This window comes from Triturus cristatus, chromosome 1_1 (genome assembly GCF_964204655.1).
Source record: "Triturus cristatus chromosome 1_1, aTriCri1.1, whole genome shotgun sequence".
Taxonomy (NCBI): domain Eukaryota; kingdom Metazoa; phylum Chordata; class Amphibia; order Caudata; family Salamandridae; genus Triturus; species Triturus cristatus.
The window spans coordinates 73,155,387-73,174,308 of record NC_140579.1 but is presented as its reverse complement, the minus strand read 5'-3'; the positions used below and the strand labels follow the sequence as shown (position 1 = coordinate 73,174,308).

At 47.5% G+C, this 18,922-nt stretch overlaps 1 protein-coding gene across 1 annotated transcript in view; it reads right to left on the bottom strand.

The window, feature by feature from the left end:
- Positions 1–14,988, bottom strand: part of LOC146869470 (acidic mammalian chitinase-like) — a 181,710-nt gene extending 166,722 nt beyond the window's left edge. Inside the window, exon 1 of the mRNA XM_085636615.1 lies at positions 14,866–14,988. Within this exon, the coding sequence (XP_085492741.1) occupies positions 14,866–14,944 (79 nt within the window). The 5' untranslated portion in view covers positions 14,945–14,988. The remainder of the gene's footprint in view (positions 1–14,865) is intronic.
- Positions 14,989–18,922: the final 3,934 nt, after the last annotated feature.

Below are 18,922 nucleotides of genomic sequence, written 5' to 3'. Positions count from 1 at the left end.
CTGGCATCATCCCACATATCCAACAGTTCGTAGCGTTCGTAGCAACGTGGGTGTGATGCAGCATCTGAATGAAAGTGTTATTCAAATAGGATTGTCGATGCTTCAACTCTTGATACGGCAATGTATAAAAGTAGTGCTCCGCAGGCACTGGAGTCGTCAACACAAGTGTCTTTCGAGCAGGAGTTGCCTCCTCCACAAACCATGTGGTTATACCAACGATAGCTACTGTTAGCATGAACCCCAACGCACAAAGAATTTTCTTCTTCTCCATGTCAAAGGAAACAATACCCTGATATCTTCCTGAAACTAAAAGAGGTCTGTCAGAACTCTTCCCCTTGGGCAGCGGTTGATTTCTTCACCAGCGGGCCAAGACGGGTGTCGCTACACTAATGCAGGGCTGATCCCCCCCCCTTGCCTCATCGGCTCTCCGTTTCACTAACCCAAGGGCCGTTCTGACAGTATGTCCCGGTACTGGAAACCTCACTTCCTTGGTCGCAGATGATATCGCCTTCCTCCAGAAGTCGTGTGGTCCGAAAAGAACTCCTCAGTGTCGTTTGGCTCTGCAGCACGGCCTGTCTCTGCTGCTAGGATGTCTCGTTGATCGGTCAGCACGGCAGACTCCACCAATCCGGGCGGTACCTTTCGACAGTGCAAGGAATGGATCCAATTCTTCCTGTTCGAGACTCGCACAGCCGTCCTCGTTGCAAGAAGGACTTGTTCAGGTCCGACCCATCTCGGCTCCAAACTGTTCGATCTGTCGAAAACCTTTATCATCACATGATCTCCAGGCCGGAGACCATGTCCTTCGCCAGTAGACCGATCAGGGAGCGCCTCTCGGACCTGTTGATGAATAGAAACCAAGTTATCCGTTAACTGCGCCAGATAATCACTCATCATCACACAAGGTACATCATACACAGCCTTAGGCCTTGGTGGACCCCAAATATTCATTGGGCGTCCAAATACTATCTCATAGGGTGTAAGGCCGGTTCGAGAGTGTGGCACCGACCTAATTGACAATAACGCCAGTGGCAAGGCGTCTGGCCAAGTCAAAGATGTTGAAGCTTGAATTTTGGCGACTAGTCCTGCAGACTGGGGGTGGAACACGGCGTGGAACTTCTGGGTGATGCCTAGGCCCTTCAAGACATACTTTATAACATCCGCTACAAAGTGAGGGCCATTATCACTCCACAGAAGTCTACAGACGCCGTATCGGGGGAAAAACTCTTTCAGCAATAGCTTCGCTGTAGTCATTGCAGTATTGTCTTTCGCAGGGTACGCCTCAACCCATTTACTGAAGGCGCAAACCACTACTAGAACATACTTCAAATTGTTACAGCGCTCAAGCTGGATGTAATCCATCTGCAGAACCTCAAAGGGTGCAGTGGGCGTCGCAAATCCTCCTGCTGGAGTTCGCGTGCCTTTCCCTGGGTTATACTTCAGACAGATCATACAGGTCTGCACCACCCTCTTTGCTGTGCTAGCAATCTCTGGATGCTCCCAGACTTGGGTAAGCAATTTCACAATTGCGGAAGCTCCAACATGTGCTAGCCCATGTGCCATCTGGACCATAGGTTGTACAAAAGCCGTGGGTAATTTCCATCTATCCATCTGCTTATTTCTCCAGCAACCCTCGTCATCCAGTTCTCCTTCGCTAGCCCATTGTTCCCGCTCTTTGTCAGAAGCGGTCTTTTGTATTTCTCGCACTTCCTCCTTCGCATCGTGCCATCTCTCCACCTGTGACTTCACTACATACATGGCAGTAGTACCGGGCTGCATCGCAGTCTCCCGTGCTACTCGATCCGCTAACGCATTCCCTTCTCCAACCTTATCAACCACTTTCCTATGGGCGCTACACTTAACAATGGCGATTTTCTTTGGGTATGTCAATGCAGTTAAAAGGTTGTGGACTAACTCCCCATGCATTATCTGCACCCCATGTGACGTTAGAAACCCTCTCTCCTTCCAGAGTAGGCCGAAATCGTGCGCTACTCCGAAGGCATAGCGGCTGTCTGTGTAAACATTCACACACAATCCTGTACTGAGCTCACATGCTCGTGTTAAGGCTATCAGTTCCGCTGCTTGGGCTGATTTCTGTGGTATGCGTGCTGTCTCCACTATCGTCTGTAACGTGGTAATTGCATACGCTGCTGAAGCCGTACCATCTGGGAGCTTCAGGCAAGATCCATCCACCCACAACTCTCCATCTACGTCTGAAAAGGGCGTATCCTGGAGATCAATACGACCCTTTGTTTGTTCCTCAGTCACAAGAATACAATCATGCGCTTTCTGTGCCTCAGGCTGGGTCTCGGGATATGGCAACAATGTGGCCGGGTTTAATGTCACGCACCTTTTTAACGTAATATGAGGAGCCAAAAGCGTCAGCTCATATCCCGTTAAACGGGCACTGGTCAAATGCTGCGTCTTTGTTTGATTAAGCAGGGCATCCACAGCATGGGGAACTAACACCAACAATTTATGGGACAACACAATTCCTTCACTTTGGCGTATTGACACAGCTGTCGCCGCTACCGAGCGAAAACACCCTGGTAATGCTCGGGCGACAGGATCAAGCACAGCCGAAAAGTATGCACAAGGGCGCTGCTTGTCGCCGTGCATCTGCACTAAAACTGACAATGCACATCCATCTTTCTCATGCACATACAACGAAAAGGGTTTTGCATAATCAGGGGTCCCTAACACTGGTGCTGAACAAAGGGCCTGTCGCAGTTGCTGAAAAGCAGCATCTGACTCATCTGACCAAGGGATTGGGATAGGCGTGTCTTTTGTCAAAAGAGCTAGTAATGGCTTAGCTATGTGTGAAAACCCCAATATCCACTGTCTACAAAAAGAAACAAGACCCAAAAATGCACGCACATCCTTCTGCGTGGATGGCCTTGGTGTGTCCAAAATTACTTGGATACGATCTGGTGTGAGTACACGCCCCTCCTTAGACAAAAGGTGACCCAAATAAGTCACCTTTGGTCTACAGAATTGCAACTTCTTCCTAGAGACCTTGTGATTGTGGGATGCTAAAAAGGAAAGTAAGGCTATCGTGCTTTTCTCACACAACTCCAGGGTGTCAGCCGCCAACAAGATGTCATCGACATATTGAATGAGGGCGACCCCCTCGAGTAAGGCAAAGGAATCCAACTGTCGCTTCAAAGCCTGACTATAAATACTAGGGCTTTCTGTATAGCCTTGGGGAATTCTACAAAAACGATAAGATCTATTGTTTAATGTGAACCCAAAAAGAAATCGGCTATCAGGGTGAATGGGAATAGAAAAGAAGGCATTTTTCAAATCAATCACTGAGAACATGGTCGCCGTAGGCGGGACCAAGGTAAGCAACGTCGTGATATCGGAAACCACCGGGTACTGAGGTATCACGATCTTGTTTACCTCCCTCAAATCAATTATGAACCGATAGACCTTTGCATCCGTGTCCTTTTTCAGAATAGGGAGAATCGGACTGTTACAGATATTATGGGGAACTTCTTCCACTACTCCTACTGCAATCAGGTCTTGCACAATCTGTATGAGAGCCTCCTCGCCCTCCTGGGAAATACGATACTGTGGGAGGCGCGGTAGTACCGCCCCCTCCTGGACACTAATGTGGACCGGAGGAATCACCATTTGTCCCACATCTGTGTCCGAAGTCGCCCATAAAGCTCGGGGGAGGGTAGCCAACAACGCATCCTCTGATATCGTACACATCCGCCCAGACCGGGGATAGTTGTCATTTAAAATCACCCTCACACCCTCAGGGGAACAGCGGATTGTAGCCCTAAAGTACTTTAACATATCAAGGCCCATAATGTTATCCGGTGTGTACGGGGCAAGCAGAAACGGGCAGGGCGCAGAAAAACAATCAACTTTAAATGCAAGGGGCTGTGAAAGAGGGCTTCGGGAGAGTGTACCGTCAAACCCTACCGATGTAACTATTGAGCCGGATGGGGGAGCCCCCGGAACCAAGTACCTAGACAATGCACTACGTGTCGCTCCTGTATCCACTAGGAACTGATCAGTAGAACCTAAAACCTCAGCCGATACATAAGGACCCGTCTGATCGACCGGCACCTCAACTGATTCGGACCCCCATCCTACGCATTCCTATGCATGCTGAGAATCATGATATCCCGATCGATCGATGTCCGATACATGATACTGGTGCTGGCGATCGAAAACGTTGGAGCCATCTCGGTGCTGTCCGGCAGTATCGAAACGGGCATTATCGTTGGAATTTCCTCTAAAGTTCGAGAAGCCCCCTCTACCTCTCGGGCCACCCGGAGTATGCCCCTGACGCGAAGCACGCAACGCTGGGCAATCCCTGGCCCAATGGCCCAACTGCTTGCAATACGCACACTGGTTCCTATTCAAATCAGATCGGCCCGAAGGGGGACCATAAGATCCACCCCTTCCCCTATTATTATTACCCCGGCGGGGCGGGCCATATACTTGTGCTAACATCACTTTGGTTTTAAGATCTTTCGATTTCTTCTCCTCCTGGCCCTTCGCCTCGTGCTCCTGACGCTCATAATACTGGGCGATGGTCAGAAGGGCCGTCGGTGTCGCGGAGGACCAAGAACTCTCACTCGCTTTTAACCGGGCCGCAACTGCCGGCAGCAGATTAGCCACATATTTGTCCGCGAAAAGGTGGCGGCCCGTGTCGTCAGTAAGCAACTGGCCACTAAAATCATGAAACGTCTCCTCAAAGCGCGTAAAGAAGTCCGCGACTGACTCGTCAACTTTCTGTTTACATGCAGCTAACATATTCCAGTCAATCTTTTTAGGGGGGATAATCGTCTTCAACTTAGCCACAATAGCCGCAGGGAGATCTAAAATATTCTGGGGTGGTTTCTGTGCGGGCTTCCGTTCCCTATCCTCATCCTCAAGGTCAGACCACCGGGCCTTGAAGGCAACCGCATCATCTACCTTTCGGACAGAGCGCCACGTATCCGGCGGTAGGATAAGGCCAAAGAACAAGTCTATATCCGCTAAGGTCATAATGCAAGAATTCAAGGCCCCCTCGACTTCTTCATAGAAGGCCGCTGGATTCTTGCGGGGGTCAGGCAGCGCATTCTTTAATGCCATAACATCGGCCCTATGCCATGGGGTATAAACCCAATTATACACAAAATATCCCCTAGCATCGACAGAATTAATATCCGAGCTAGTCCCTGCTCCCTTGGGAGGAACATACAAAGGCGCCGCCTCTCGCATTGGTTTAACATGCACTATGTCATCCTTATCTGACTGGGAGGCGGATGGATGGCCCCCTGCTGCAGACGAATCCGACTGCTTCTCCTCCTCCGTTTGTTGACGTGCTTTCTCTCTAAGGGCCAGCACCTCGTCCCGTAAAGCGAACAGCCGCCGAGCCGCCTCAGGAGCCTTAGGGGGAGAAAAAACACCATTACGTAATGCTCCGGCATCCGAAGACACTTCGTCAGGCTCAAGGACACTAGAATATTTTCGGAAAGCAGCAATTACTTCATCCGCGAAATAAGACAGAAAATACACCCTCTCTCTATCTTGCCATGACCCCCAAGTATGGAACAACTCATCCTTAGACATCTTGCCCTTAAGTGCACGGAGGGAAAGTTTCCGAAGATCAGCCATGTGCTCGGTCGATAACATGGACCGCGTGTCGACCTTACCCGAAGCCGGGCCAGAATCTTGTGGCCGCGGAGCAGATGCACCAACATAAGGGGGCGGAGAGCGATCTAGTAAATAAAAATCGTCATCAGGATTATTAAGGACAGGATAAAGCGGCTGACGAACAACATATTGACCCGAAACTTGTAGCCTTCGCTCTTTCTCTTGTCTGTCCGTTTGCTCTTTGTCCTCTCGACGCTTCGCTTCCTGCGCTCGCATATGATCATTCTTTCGTTGCTCCTTATCAAACAGCGCTTTCTCACGTTTCTCTCGCTCACGCACTTCCTTCACCCATAATCGCACACACTCAAACATATCCTGACGAGCACGTCGCTTACACATACACTGTTCCACATACTCAATCTTGCGTATATCAAACGATCCATACAAAGGCCATCGCAACTCAGGATCCTTCCTCGTATATTTCCTCCATAACGTGCTGTACATTATGGAAGAAAGACCATGCTTCACGTACATATCCCTATTAGGAGTCCCCTCTGGGGGAGCTGGAGCAGATTCCTCGAGGTTCAACCGGTTTCCAAGACAGCAGCACCACTTACGAAGTGCGCTAAAAGCAGGCATGCTAGGAATAATGCAAAATATGCAGTATTATCAAGAAAAAAATGGCACTTAATCGTTGCGCCGTTCAAAGTTTACACAGCTTTCGGAGAAATTTCTCCACATTACCTGCCTATATGTGTTGCAACGCATATATTTTCACAAAGACAAATTCAAAATATGACTAGTCACCATCAATCAAACTCAAATAGCCAGACCAGGCTTCAAAACTCGGAGCAAGTACCGTACAACGGTTCTTACCAATCAAGAGTCCAGGTTCCAACTGCCAAGCTCCACAATCGCCCAAACGGCTCTCACGGCAGGACCGACAGAAGAGGTCTCAGTCGATGACCGGCGCCACCCAGATGGTCAGCTCGGAAGGGAAGGAAGAAAAAACCTCGGGATGCCAGGGCTAAGACGCCGCTGGCAGTGATCACGTCCCCGGCCAAACTCCTCACTTTCGTCGCGACCAATCCTTCGAGCATCCGAGTCGCCGATGAGCCCCACGTGACGGGCGCCAATTGATGAATACAAGCCCCAGCTAGGCCCGCAAGAGACAAGGGTTCGCTCTTCTGTAACGAAATCTATAAGGAAGTTGGCACGGAAACTGCAAAGTACAAAAACAACGTTTATTAACCCTTAAGGGTGGTCCTACAGTCCACACAACACTCTTCAGTATTGCAAGGAGTAGCACAAAGAACTTGCATACACAGTCCCCTTTTATACACAACAGAGGGGCTCATAAGTGGGTGGATACCACATGAGGTTGAAGAACATTACCATTTAGGGTCATTCTCGATACTGAATCAATACATGGGCGGAGCCAACACACTCTTTGGGCCCGCGAAAACACATGGTCAAGCAAAGCTAATTATAACAGATGTGGTCAAGTCTGGGCATGCGCCAGACGGACAAGAGAGAGCTATTTATAAACTGTTGCTAGGCAGACTGCAAGAGCAACTAACACAGAGGTCGGACTCTCCTCGTGGTGAACACATGGCAGCATGTCAATACAAAATGGAGTCCGGACTTCGGCCAACATAATGAGGAAAACATGAACAAAGGGAAGCATTAATGTTTTCAGTAAATGCTTAATCACATTCTGCCTTAATTTACAACAAAGGGACCTGCTCTAAAGTGTATACTGTTACAAGGCAAGCACTCAGTCCTCTCTACAACCCCAAGGGACTATGCAGGTGGCCTGATGTATAATACTAAGCTTCCACCTCCCTGCAAGACATCTGTAACCCTCCTCGCTCACCCCCCACATCCATCACAGCTGCAATGGTGGCTGCTCCCTCTCCTACATCGCTGCCAAGACCTAGAATAACCTGCCACTCCACCTCCGAATAGTACCCTCCCTGGCGTACTTCAGAAAGAAACTAAAGACCTGGCTCTTCGATGGAGACACAGCTCCCCCAGCGTACAGGTACCCTTAGGGGTGACAGTGCTGCACTTTACAAATACTGATTGAAGATACATAGGTACTGCGAAACAGAAATGTCACATATATGCATGCTGCAAACTTGACAGCTATGCTTACTAAAGTTATATATACACAAAACTCAGACTTGTATCTTTTTTATTTAGATTTTCGCATATAGCAGAAAAAAAAAAAATTACCACTGGCAATTCAATAGCACATGAACCGTGTATAATAAACAAATTAGAAGAAGCATTCCATTTCATGAAATGAGGTCTTGAACATATTCAATGAAAATACAATTCCTGATAACTACCGCCCAATATCCACTATTCCTACTCTAACAAGACTAATGGAGAAGTGCATCCACTCCCAACTATGCAACCATATAGCCCAATTCCAACTCATTGACCAGTTCCAATCAGGCTTCAAGCAGAAACAGCACAGAAACGGCCATGACCCACATCGTCGATGACGCACTCAGAATACTAGATCAAAACGAATCCTGCCTCCTAATCCTGTTAGACCTTTCATCAGCCTTTGAAACGGTCAAACATATCAGTCTCCTCGACCTACTTGAAGACAGAATGGGCTTATCAGGAGCTGTCCTAAAGTGGTCACCTCCTTAGGCAACCAAGCTCAAAGAATCAAGATTAACCAATTGCTATGCTCGACCACACCCATCACCCTGGGAGTCCCTCAAGGCTCCGTCTCATCTCCCACCCTCTTCATTCTATTCATTGACCCCTTAACTGAAATTCTGAAACTCTCCAATATCGATTACCACATGTACGCGGATGATACACAACTATACCTAAAAATATCATCGCCGGATGACATCAGACTACTCGACACAACTTTACAAAAAACCCACATCTGGCTAACAAAAAAACACCTCAAACTCAATGCGCTCAAAACTGACTTTCTACTAATCTCCCCACCACAAGGACATGGTTACATAGTAAACTGGATGAAACATCTAACAGGCCTCAATTGCAACCCTCACATTATCAATTCCACACGATCACTGGGAATAATACTAGACAAGAATCTCTTGACATGAGGGAACACTTCAGCACAGCCACCAGAGGAGCCAACTTTCATATGAGCTTTCTCAGAAAACGAAAACCCTTCCTCAACGACAACGACCTAAAAACAGCCATTCAATCTCTAGTTCTACCCAGAATAGACTATGGGAATACAACCTTATGTGGCTTGCAGAGATCCAGTCTGGCTTCTTTAAGAGCCTCACTAAAACGCGGCTGCAAGACTCGTCACTGGCTCCAGAAAGAATAACCACATCACCCCGGTTCTAAAGGAACTGGATTGGCTCCCTTACGAGGCAAGAGCACAGCTAAAGATTGCATGCATGACGCACAAAGCCCTGCACCTCAACACACCAAAGTATCAAGTCAATAAACTCGAATTATCAGGCAATAGCAGAACTCTGAGAAGCACCAACACCCTGCTATTGAAACCACAAACATTTAGGAAAAAGAAAACCTACACACCACTTTCTCTGGCCTAGCACCCAGGATATGGAACGCCCTGCCCCAAGCAATCAGAATGAACCTCTCCACCACCTCATTCAACAAGCATTTGCAATGCAATAGGTCTCGCAATTACGTGAGTTTGAGCTATTGGCATTGTAAATAACAATGTATGTGTTGTGCTTTAAAACATAAATAAAAGGCTTGGTCATTTACAATGCCAATATCTTAAACTCGCGTAAATGCGAGACCTACTGCATTGCAAATGCTTGTTCTACTTCATCCCCCAGTCTTGGTAAACCCAAAAGGTGGGGCTTTAATGTGCCAAACATTTGTTCTTGCAATGCGTGCAAATTGCAGTTTTGCATGCCTATATTTGTATACATTATCACATTAAAAGCAGAATGCTGTCGTCAATGCTTTTTTAAAATCTCGCAGCACTCTGTATGTTTGGATTTTAGAACACGTACTTAAAATATTTAAAAAGGAACTACAACTCCAGGAATACAACATGCAGTTGTCTAAACATCCAGAACTGGCTCAAGTTATCATGGGGCCACTCTGCAGCTCAGCGCGCATGCTCACCCACACACAAAAACGTTGTTCCTATGCCTAGCACAAGCTCTCACCTCACACGCCATACACCCCTCGTCTACACATCAAACAGATTCACGCCTCTGGCTGCCCCTCCTGCAGCGCACAGTCTTTTGCACGCTATCGCCACAGGCACATTGCTCCCAGAGATTCACCACATGGTGTCGCCCCCACCCCCCCCCCCCTCCCCCCTCCTCGCGCACACATCCTCTCTCTCTATTGCATTGCAAATGCATGTTAAGAAAGAGCAGTTTATGGCAATTGATTCATTTTTCAAGCCTAGCTCTAGGCGTAGTTGGGCCTGCAATGTATAGTTTGGCGATTTGTATACAGCCCGATATGTTTAGCAATAAGCAGGCCGAGCAGCGTTGCCACCTTTGTTCCTACCAATAGTTCGCAGCTATAAAAGATAGATGAGTAGCTTTCCTGCTATGGCCTTGTGGAGAGGCTCCAACATTTATTCTTGTAAGGATTTCGACAGGGTGTTACAGCCAAAAGTTAGGGAGGTAGCTTTTTGGATTTCATTTTATCCATGTGTGCAGAGAAAGTACCTCTTTTGTCGAAAGATATCCAGAAGTATTTGTATTTTGGTTCGACTGGTTATTTGATCCCTTCTTACCATCTAGGCACCAGGTCTTTTAGTTTTCTTGCTGAACTTCACCACTTTGTTTTTTTTTTTTAAAGAATTTCTAGTTTGTGCCACTCAGTGAAGATTGAGAGGGTGTCTAGGAGCCGTTGTAGGCTTGCAGGGGTCATAGCCAACAAACTTAGGTCACCTGCATATAACATGTGAGTAAGGCGGGGGTCTTGTTTGGAGGTTTCCTATTAATTCTCTTAGGGGCATATTATTAAGAAACGGCGTTAAAATTATCGCCGTTTTAGCGGCAGAAAACTGCCGCTAAAGCGGCGATAATGGGCTTGATAATATGCCCTTGAGAATTCCCATAAAAGCCCATGTTCTGGTGTCAACATGGGCTTCTATGGGAATTCTCTGCGGCATATTATCAAGCCCATTATCGCCGCTTTAGCGGCACGTCTGCCGCTAAAGCGGCGATAATGTTAACGCCGTACTTGATAATATAGCCCCTCAGTTTTTCGGCACACGTGGTTTTACCTCATACTTCTGAGTTTCATAGGTCAGGATGAGAAATAGGATGCAGGTTTGGTTTTATCGTATGCAGGTTTGGTTTTATCCCATGTTTTCCACCGCTCCGATCCAAGCTGTTTCCCCCGCATTTTTCTCGTAGTAATGCCTGGTTGAATTTGCAAGTAGGTAAAACCCAGACAAAATAGTCTGTTTGTGTCGGACTCAGGATTGACAATCATAGAATCTCTGGGAAACTTAGAAAGAGGAGCAATTTGTCTGTGACCATGGCACTGGGTGAAACCATTCAACATTTCCGGTTTTATTCCACTGAGAGATGAGCTGCAGCCATAGTTTGTCCTACTTAATTATTTTACAACCTCGTCAGTCACGAAGTCCACTCCTAATCGACTCTTCGCTTTGGGCTGCCGTCAGCATTTTATAATCTTCAAATGTGGTCATGCGCCATTTAATTATTCATCGATTTATAAAGTTCCTAAGTCCTTGCAGGTGTCCAAACGCTAGTAGCACCAGGTTTATACGGCTTTCTGGTTTATGTGTATGGCAGACGACTGGGGAAGTGTGTTCCACTTAATAGTGTATTTTTTAAATATAAAATTATGCATACTTCACAAATAAACAATTTCGCTATTTTTCCTACCCTTAATTCACCTTTGACATTTTCTTAAAACCATGTCCTGCTGTGTTTATTATGAGAATGGTTGTGTTGCTTTGCCCGCTACTAAAAGGATTGTGTGATTGAGATTTTAGGAAAGAGAAAGCAAGAAAAAAAGAGCGCTGAAGAGAGCAAGCAAAAGGGAGCCATAGTCCGAGAGAAAAACGTCGGGGGACAAGACGTAGAGATTAAACAAGCTGTCGTAATTGTGAGGGAAGTGGGATAAGGGAGGGAGGGGGTGGCAAATGGTGAGCAATTTCGCGGCCCCTTTGATGTTCTCATCAAAGCGGACGCGAAATGAGCTTTTGTAAAGGGGGGGGGGGGGAGATTTGAAGGTGCAAACTAGTGCTTTCAGGCTGCCAAATGGTGCGCGCGCCCGGCGCACATGCACTGTATTTGGAGGCCTGAAAAGCACTGTTTGCACTTCCAGATCCCCCTTTTAGAAAAGCTCTCGCGAGAGCAGCGCTAAAGCGCTGGCTCCAGCGAGACCTAAAAATGAAGTCAAATGACTTCTTATGAATAAACCTCTCTCCTGATCCCAGCCCTGGTGCAAGCGGATACCAACTAGAAGCTGCTCATCAGCCAAGAGCTGTGCTGGTCTCTAATCGAGAATGACTAACACAACCATGACCTTCTACAAGAACTAACATATAACATTTCTTCTTAGATACTCATTTATATGTGACTAGCGTGCAACTTCTCTTTTGACGTAACTTTTGTAAAAGCGCTTTGATGCCCTCGTCAGGTCTAGTCCGCACTGTATAAAACCTTATAACAGACATTTGTGGCCATATCGATTTAGTCCCAACTTCGTGGCCTTTGTATACAATACGTTAACATTCTCCTCTCTGCTTTCCTCCCTCATCAACAACTTGACAAGGGTTGAAACTAATGTGCTGAAACAAGCCCAGACGCACAACCAGACGCGTGGGGAGCTCCCAGCTTTAGCACTTACAGCCGGGGAGCCACTAAAATGTGAATTATTAATGCAAGACCTTTTCTATATGCAGACAAAATGTTATATTATACAACATGGTTGAGCAGTGTGAGCCGAAGCTGCCGAATGAGGCAAGTACAGTGAAGGATCTGGTCGGAAGAACAATTAATAAAAATGACGAAAAATGACAGAGGCATATGGAAAAAGTGAGCAGGAGAGAAAAGGTAAGAAAGAAACAAAATGAAAGAATACAGGTGAGAAATAGAGTAAAGAAAGAAGGAGATTAAAAGGAAGGAACAGGGAAAAGAAGAAAGGTGTAGAAGCTGAATGGAAAGGTGGAAAAAAAGGCAGAAGAAGGAAACATGGAAAAATGGGGACGGGTGGAAGGTTGAATGGAAAAAGAATAGGTGGAAAGGTGAAAAGATGTATGGAAGGATGAAGGGATCGGTGGATAAAAGGATAAATGAATAGAATGGTGATAGCATGAATTGATGGAGAAACTAGTGGATGGGAGTAAAAGCGAAAGGATGGGTGGATCAATGGATGAATGGATGGCTGGAAAGGGGAAGAACTCTACAAGGGACGGTCGTGCTTACTCGATCGGTTCCATGAGAGGTACGAGACAACAGAGCGTATTTTAATTCCTTTCCTACAACAACATACAAAGGCATCTCAACATACATTGTCTATGGAAACTGTGCAGAAATATCTTATCCCAGGCCAGCTGAAGGCCACACAAGTTGCTCTTGTCCATGCCCACCTCTGCTGTGCTCTCAGGCTCCAGTGCCGGACACAAGAGGACTTGTGACTGCAGCCAGGTGGCCACAAAAGAAGTGTCTTTGCAGCAAACCAGTCACTCAAGGCCCAAGCATCCAGTGGAGTCTGGTGAGCCCCAGATTACTGTTCATCATACCAGCAAACTCATGAATCCATCCCGCCTACATGTCACCCCAGATCCAGCCATTCTATGCCTCATGGACGACCCCATGACCCAAGCACGTTCCCCTCCCAGACCAAACCCACCGGCCAGTCTAGCAAAGAGCTCCCGAAGTTCTACTCCCAGACCATCAACTCTCCCCCGTCCAATCACGCACGAAGGCTGTCTCATTCTAGCCCACGAGGATTACAAGTCTACTCGGTTTCACCCTTCGCATAGTCACCGCTCCCTCCAGGCCAGCCATCTGGTGGTCTATGACTACACTTCAGACATCATTTCCAGCCATCCGAGGCTGCATTCAATGTCCTAGTCCACTCAGGCTACATTGGCAGACCCATCCTCCCTGGCCATCTGACACTACATCCTCCCCGACCATCTGACACTACATCCTCCCTAGCCATCCGACACTACACTCCATAAGCATCCATCCTAGCCACCCGACACTACACTACACTCCACAACCATCCATCGGACACTACACTCCACAACCATCCATCGGACACTACACTCCACAACCATCCATCGGACACTACACTCCACAACCATCCATCGGACACTACACTCCACAACCATCCATCCTTGCTACCTGACACTACACTCCATAACCATACAACCTAGCCATCTGACATTACAATCCATAACCATCCATCAGACACTACACTCCATAGCCACCCATCCTAGCCAACTGATACTACACTTCATAACCACCCATCTTAGACACCCGACACTACACTGACCGACCCATCCTCCCTAAATCTCAGAGACCACACTCCATAACCAGCCCCGACACAGTACACTACACGCAGCCACCCTAGCCATACACAGCTTCACTCCAGACCTAGCTATCCCAGCCAGCTTCAAATAGGTTCACATACACAATCACTTCAACCCTGAAATCACAAACCAGACCCTTGCATCCCAGCCCTCTGAAAACACTCACCTCGCCCAACCATCCCCCTGCTTGGACACGCCAGACCAATTTATTTTTACCCGAGACACTCTTATTTCACTTAAAGACTCTCTTCTAATCCATCCTCATGCATCAGCACATCACTGAGAGCCTGACAGCCATGCCCCACAGAACCTTCCTACCACAGACCTCGCGCCTCCGGTCTACCGCCAGGGCCTCTAGGATGGGCCCTACTCTGTGACCCTCTTCCCAGCCTCGTCTTACCACCGACAGAGCCATCTGTGACCCCACCACCACACACAGACCTCGGCAGGGACACACGGACCTTTGTTGACCATCAGTTAACCACACTTCCCTCGTCACCTGCACTGAATGACAAGCTGCCCACCCCCGCCCCCGCCTCCTCAAAAAGAGAGAATCGAAGCAATCGTGATCTTCATGGTCAGTCCTCTCCCCCCCTCCCCCAGCCTCCCAAATGACAAGCCGCCACTCCCATTATTGCCTGTCCCTCATAGGTTTCACGACTTTCAGCTGCTATGGGGCAGAAGAGACGGGGACGCCAGTTCATGGCTGATACCGCCGCAGGGAGCGCGCTCATTACCTGGTCCTCCACAGACCCGTCTTGCACCCACAGCCAGCAAAAGCCCAAACCACAGCCCCATCGTAGAAACACTGAGCATCTCGCGCCCAGCGCCCTGCACTCAGTCTAACTGATGAGGCCCAGCTGCATTCATTCCCGGGGGACGGAGAAAGGCGACCAATCACAGAGGAGGGCGGGAGAGAGATGGCTGCACCCACACCTGCCCCGTCCAGGCAGCTATCAATGTATGTGGCCCTCTTTGTTTTCCAGCAGGAGGGATATGCATATTTAAATCATGCTTAATGTGCAATTGAACAATTAACTCTTTTCTCCACAGGAAAATAGCTTCGTCCGTTGAGAAAATGTTTCCTCTACTCTCTCATTTTAGTATGGAAGTTATGTTCAATGCGCTCAAGTTTCCCCAGGTCCATGAGTGAGTAGCGAGCTCAGCCATTCTAGTTGTTTCCTTTGCAACCTGGTACTTGTAGTCAAGGATTTATAACAGAATCATAAGGACTACAAGTGCCAGAATGCAATTTTTTTTTTTTTAAACCTGGCTTGTATGAGCTACTTACACATTCAAAACGTGAGATCTATGTCTAACCCTAAAAAAAACCTTCCGTCTGCTCTTGAAGTGTAGTTGTATCCATGCTGGGAAACTACCTGCAAAATGCCCCTTCAAAGCCCGCAAACGTGCGAGATGGTGCATTTCACTACATTTTGCAAGGCTACATCCCTTTCCGTAGTATGTCCCTTTCTATCCTTAGACAGTAAAATTACAATACTGAACAATTCACCATCGAGGCATTTCATTTTAATTTGTTTTTCTATTTCTGCATGTGAAAATATGTTTCCCCTGGAGAAACTCCTTCCCCAGTGCGATCACCAGTTTTGGAATATATCTGAGCGCTTTTTGCCTGAAAAAAATACTCCAAAGTTCGCCAGCTCCAGTTGCGAGTGTTCGGTCAGATCAGGTATTTTACTTTGCATTCTGGGATTTGAAGTCCATTTGATCCTATTATAAAATTATGACTACAAGACCTAGAATGCAAAGAAAAAACTTGAACGGGTTGAGCTGCTCAGGCATGGACATGGGAAACTTGAGTGCTTCACTCCTCTTATCTTTGGCCGCAATCGACTTCAAATCGTATGCGGTGTGGGACAGTGCATAAAATGTTTGTGAACACCCACGTACTTGGCAAGAAATGCGCTCTCCCTTTACCTGTGAGTATTTGTGCTCCCTATAATAGTGTACCGTCTCGTAATAAATACTACTTGGTAGTAAATTGTGCCATCCAACTTGATGTATGCCTTTTCTTCTGCATAGTGCCAACAAAAGCCTTGGTTTACTATGGTTGCTCTGGTGCTCGCAGTTCAAAGCTGTGCACATGGCAGGTTGCATCGAACAACTTCCCAATACAAATTCGATTTTGTGCCTCAAAATTGACGTGTGTGCAACACCAAATGGATTTGCATTGCATAGCACCAACGCTCTCGTAATGAATTCAACAAGCACAAGCTCGCGCGGCAGGAGGGGGCCTGCACGATTCACTTGTGGGTGCGAGCGGCTAGCGCCGCGATAATTGATAACATATGGGGCAGCCGCTCGCTTCCGCAAGTGAATCGCCACACGTGCACGCGTTGCCATTGAATGCAATGGCACGCGAGCACGTTTTTGGCCGCAAAGCTGTGCCGATGACTAATGGCCTCTCCTATGCAACGCATGCGTGCTGCGTAGGCAAGACCTAATGAACGTGTCCTCTTGTAACGTAACTGGCGCTATGTAAAGTGCTCTGTAACCCGATTCGGGTCACGTTTGCGCTATATAAAACTCCGTTAAAAAAAAAAAAAAAAGCACTCTGACCTGTGGGATGTTTAGGGCCTACCTTAGGGGTGACTTGTATGTACTAAAAATGAAGGTTTAGGCCTGCCAATAGGATCATTTTGGGAGGTCAAAATGACAGTTTAAAACTACCCACAAGCTGCAAGAGCAGGCCTGAGACATTTTTATCGGCTATTTAAGTGGGTGGCACAGCAAGGGCTGCAGGCCCAAGTGTAGCATTTAATTTACAGGCCCTGGGCCCATGTTGTAGCACTTTTCTTTAGACTTATAAGTAAATTAAATGGGCCAATTAAGGGTAAGCCAATTGTATCATGTTTTAGGGAGAGAGCACAAGCACGTTAGCACTAGTTAGCAGGGGTAAAGTGCATAGAGTCCTAATACCAGCAAAAATTAATTCAGAAAACAGGAGGTGTGAAGGCAAAATATTTGGGGATGACCCTGCAGAGAGGGCCAGGTCAAACACATGGCACAGAAGCACACTGCCTCGAGGCACTTCAGAGGAATGACAAAGAAGGTGATACTTGGTGCACATAGAGAAAGAAAGCACAGTTGTCGGAGTTGCTAGATGGAGCAACTTAAGTGGCGGGGGGATTGAACTGATGGCACTTTGAACAGACTATTGGGACTTATGGTGAATAAGGGAACGGTGCAGTGGAGGGTAATGGGAGCTGTAGAGGAAGGGGTGGTCTGAGGGCATCAAGCAATACAACAGGTACTTTAAAGTAGTGCTACATGTGTGGCTTGGAAAAGGGGCATTTGGAGCAAAAAGGAAGAACACTCCAGTGGTAAATAATGCAGGGGGTACTTTGAGTGGGGCAATTGAGATACAGGGCATGAAAACGTGATGTGGCAATTGTGACTGCAACATTGGGGCGACAATTGAAGCTGTCAGTGACTAAGGAACAGCACTTTGGGGTTCACTGGGGGATTCATAGGAAGGGAAGGGATGTGCCACTGATGTGTGCTGCTGTGGAGGTGATGTATGAGGAGGGCAATTCATGGCGGACATCTTGGGATGCTTAGAGCTGTGGACAGAGTGTCTGGTGGGACTTGAATGGAACTATACAAACACACCCAGGGGCTAAAAGAGGCAATTGGGACTTTTGGGTCCCAAAAGGGAGTGGCACATTGTAAGTTACTGTGAGACACAGACGAGCAACCTGAGGGTACTATGAAGTGAAATTTGGGGACGGGGCTATTTGGGGGGTGTGGAGAAGGCACTTGGGCCTGGGGCAGTTAGAGGGCCATAGGTAATTGGGGAACTAAAGGAGACACAGGGAGAAATGAGATGGTAAGCATGCAGGCACTGAGAGGTGCTACTAGGTACTGACGGGAGCATCAGACACGCAGAGGGACAATAATCAGGGGGCACTCGGAGGAGGGGGTTGTTGCTCGGGTGCAAAGCATCTGGTAGCATCTGGTAGAAGGCAGTCTGTCAAAATCAAGGGTAGTCTGCCTCCGAAGTTCCAAATCTACCGATGGTTTTCTGCTATAAAAGTAATTTTAATTGTCCGGGTTGTCTTTAAGATGGTTTGATGTGACTGAAATGTGGCACATGCTTCAAATACGTCTTTTTTGGCAACAACTGTTTTGAAAAGCTGCGTTGCGTCGGTGGCTGTAATTGCTGCAACCCTTCACAGGGCGCTACGGGATGCCCAGCCTGCACTCCGAGGGCAAAACCCAAGCTACAGATGCAAATAGCCTGGGCATAAGGGCTGGTGATCCAGTCCAGTCCTCTCACTCCTGGGGAGGAATAGATGATGCCACTGGGACAGCCTATGGGGCACTAAACGAACAGCAAGACCACAACCTAGAGACCAGATCAACTGAGCAAGGAGGTCAAAGACGGAGGCGAGAGTGCTGAGGATTCAAAATGGAGACAAACAGATGGGGAATGGAAGGTGAAGTTCAGAGGGGAAAAAAGGGGAAAGACGTAAGTGGAGAAAAAGGAAGCAAGGGCTATAGAAGAGCCAAATGGAGAAAAATGAGGAACACGGGCTGAATGGGAAGAAAGGGTGGGAGAAAAGGTGAGTGGAGGAAACGGAGAAAGACTGAGGGGAAAAAAGGGAGAAAAACTGAAGGAAGGAGAAGGTCCGAGGGAGAAGTATTAAGGGGGAAAGGAATATTTTTGGGGGATGGTGAAGGAATTAAAAGGGCTTGGGGAAAGAAGTTGGAAGTACGTCTGGGAGTCTTGGCCTTGAGTGAGGCAGGAGGGTACAGAGGGAGTATCACATT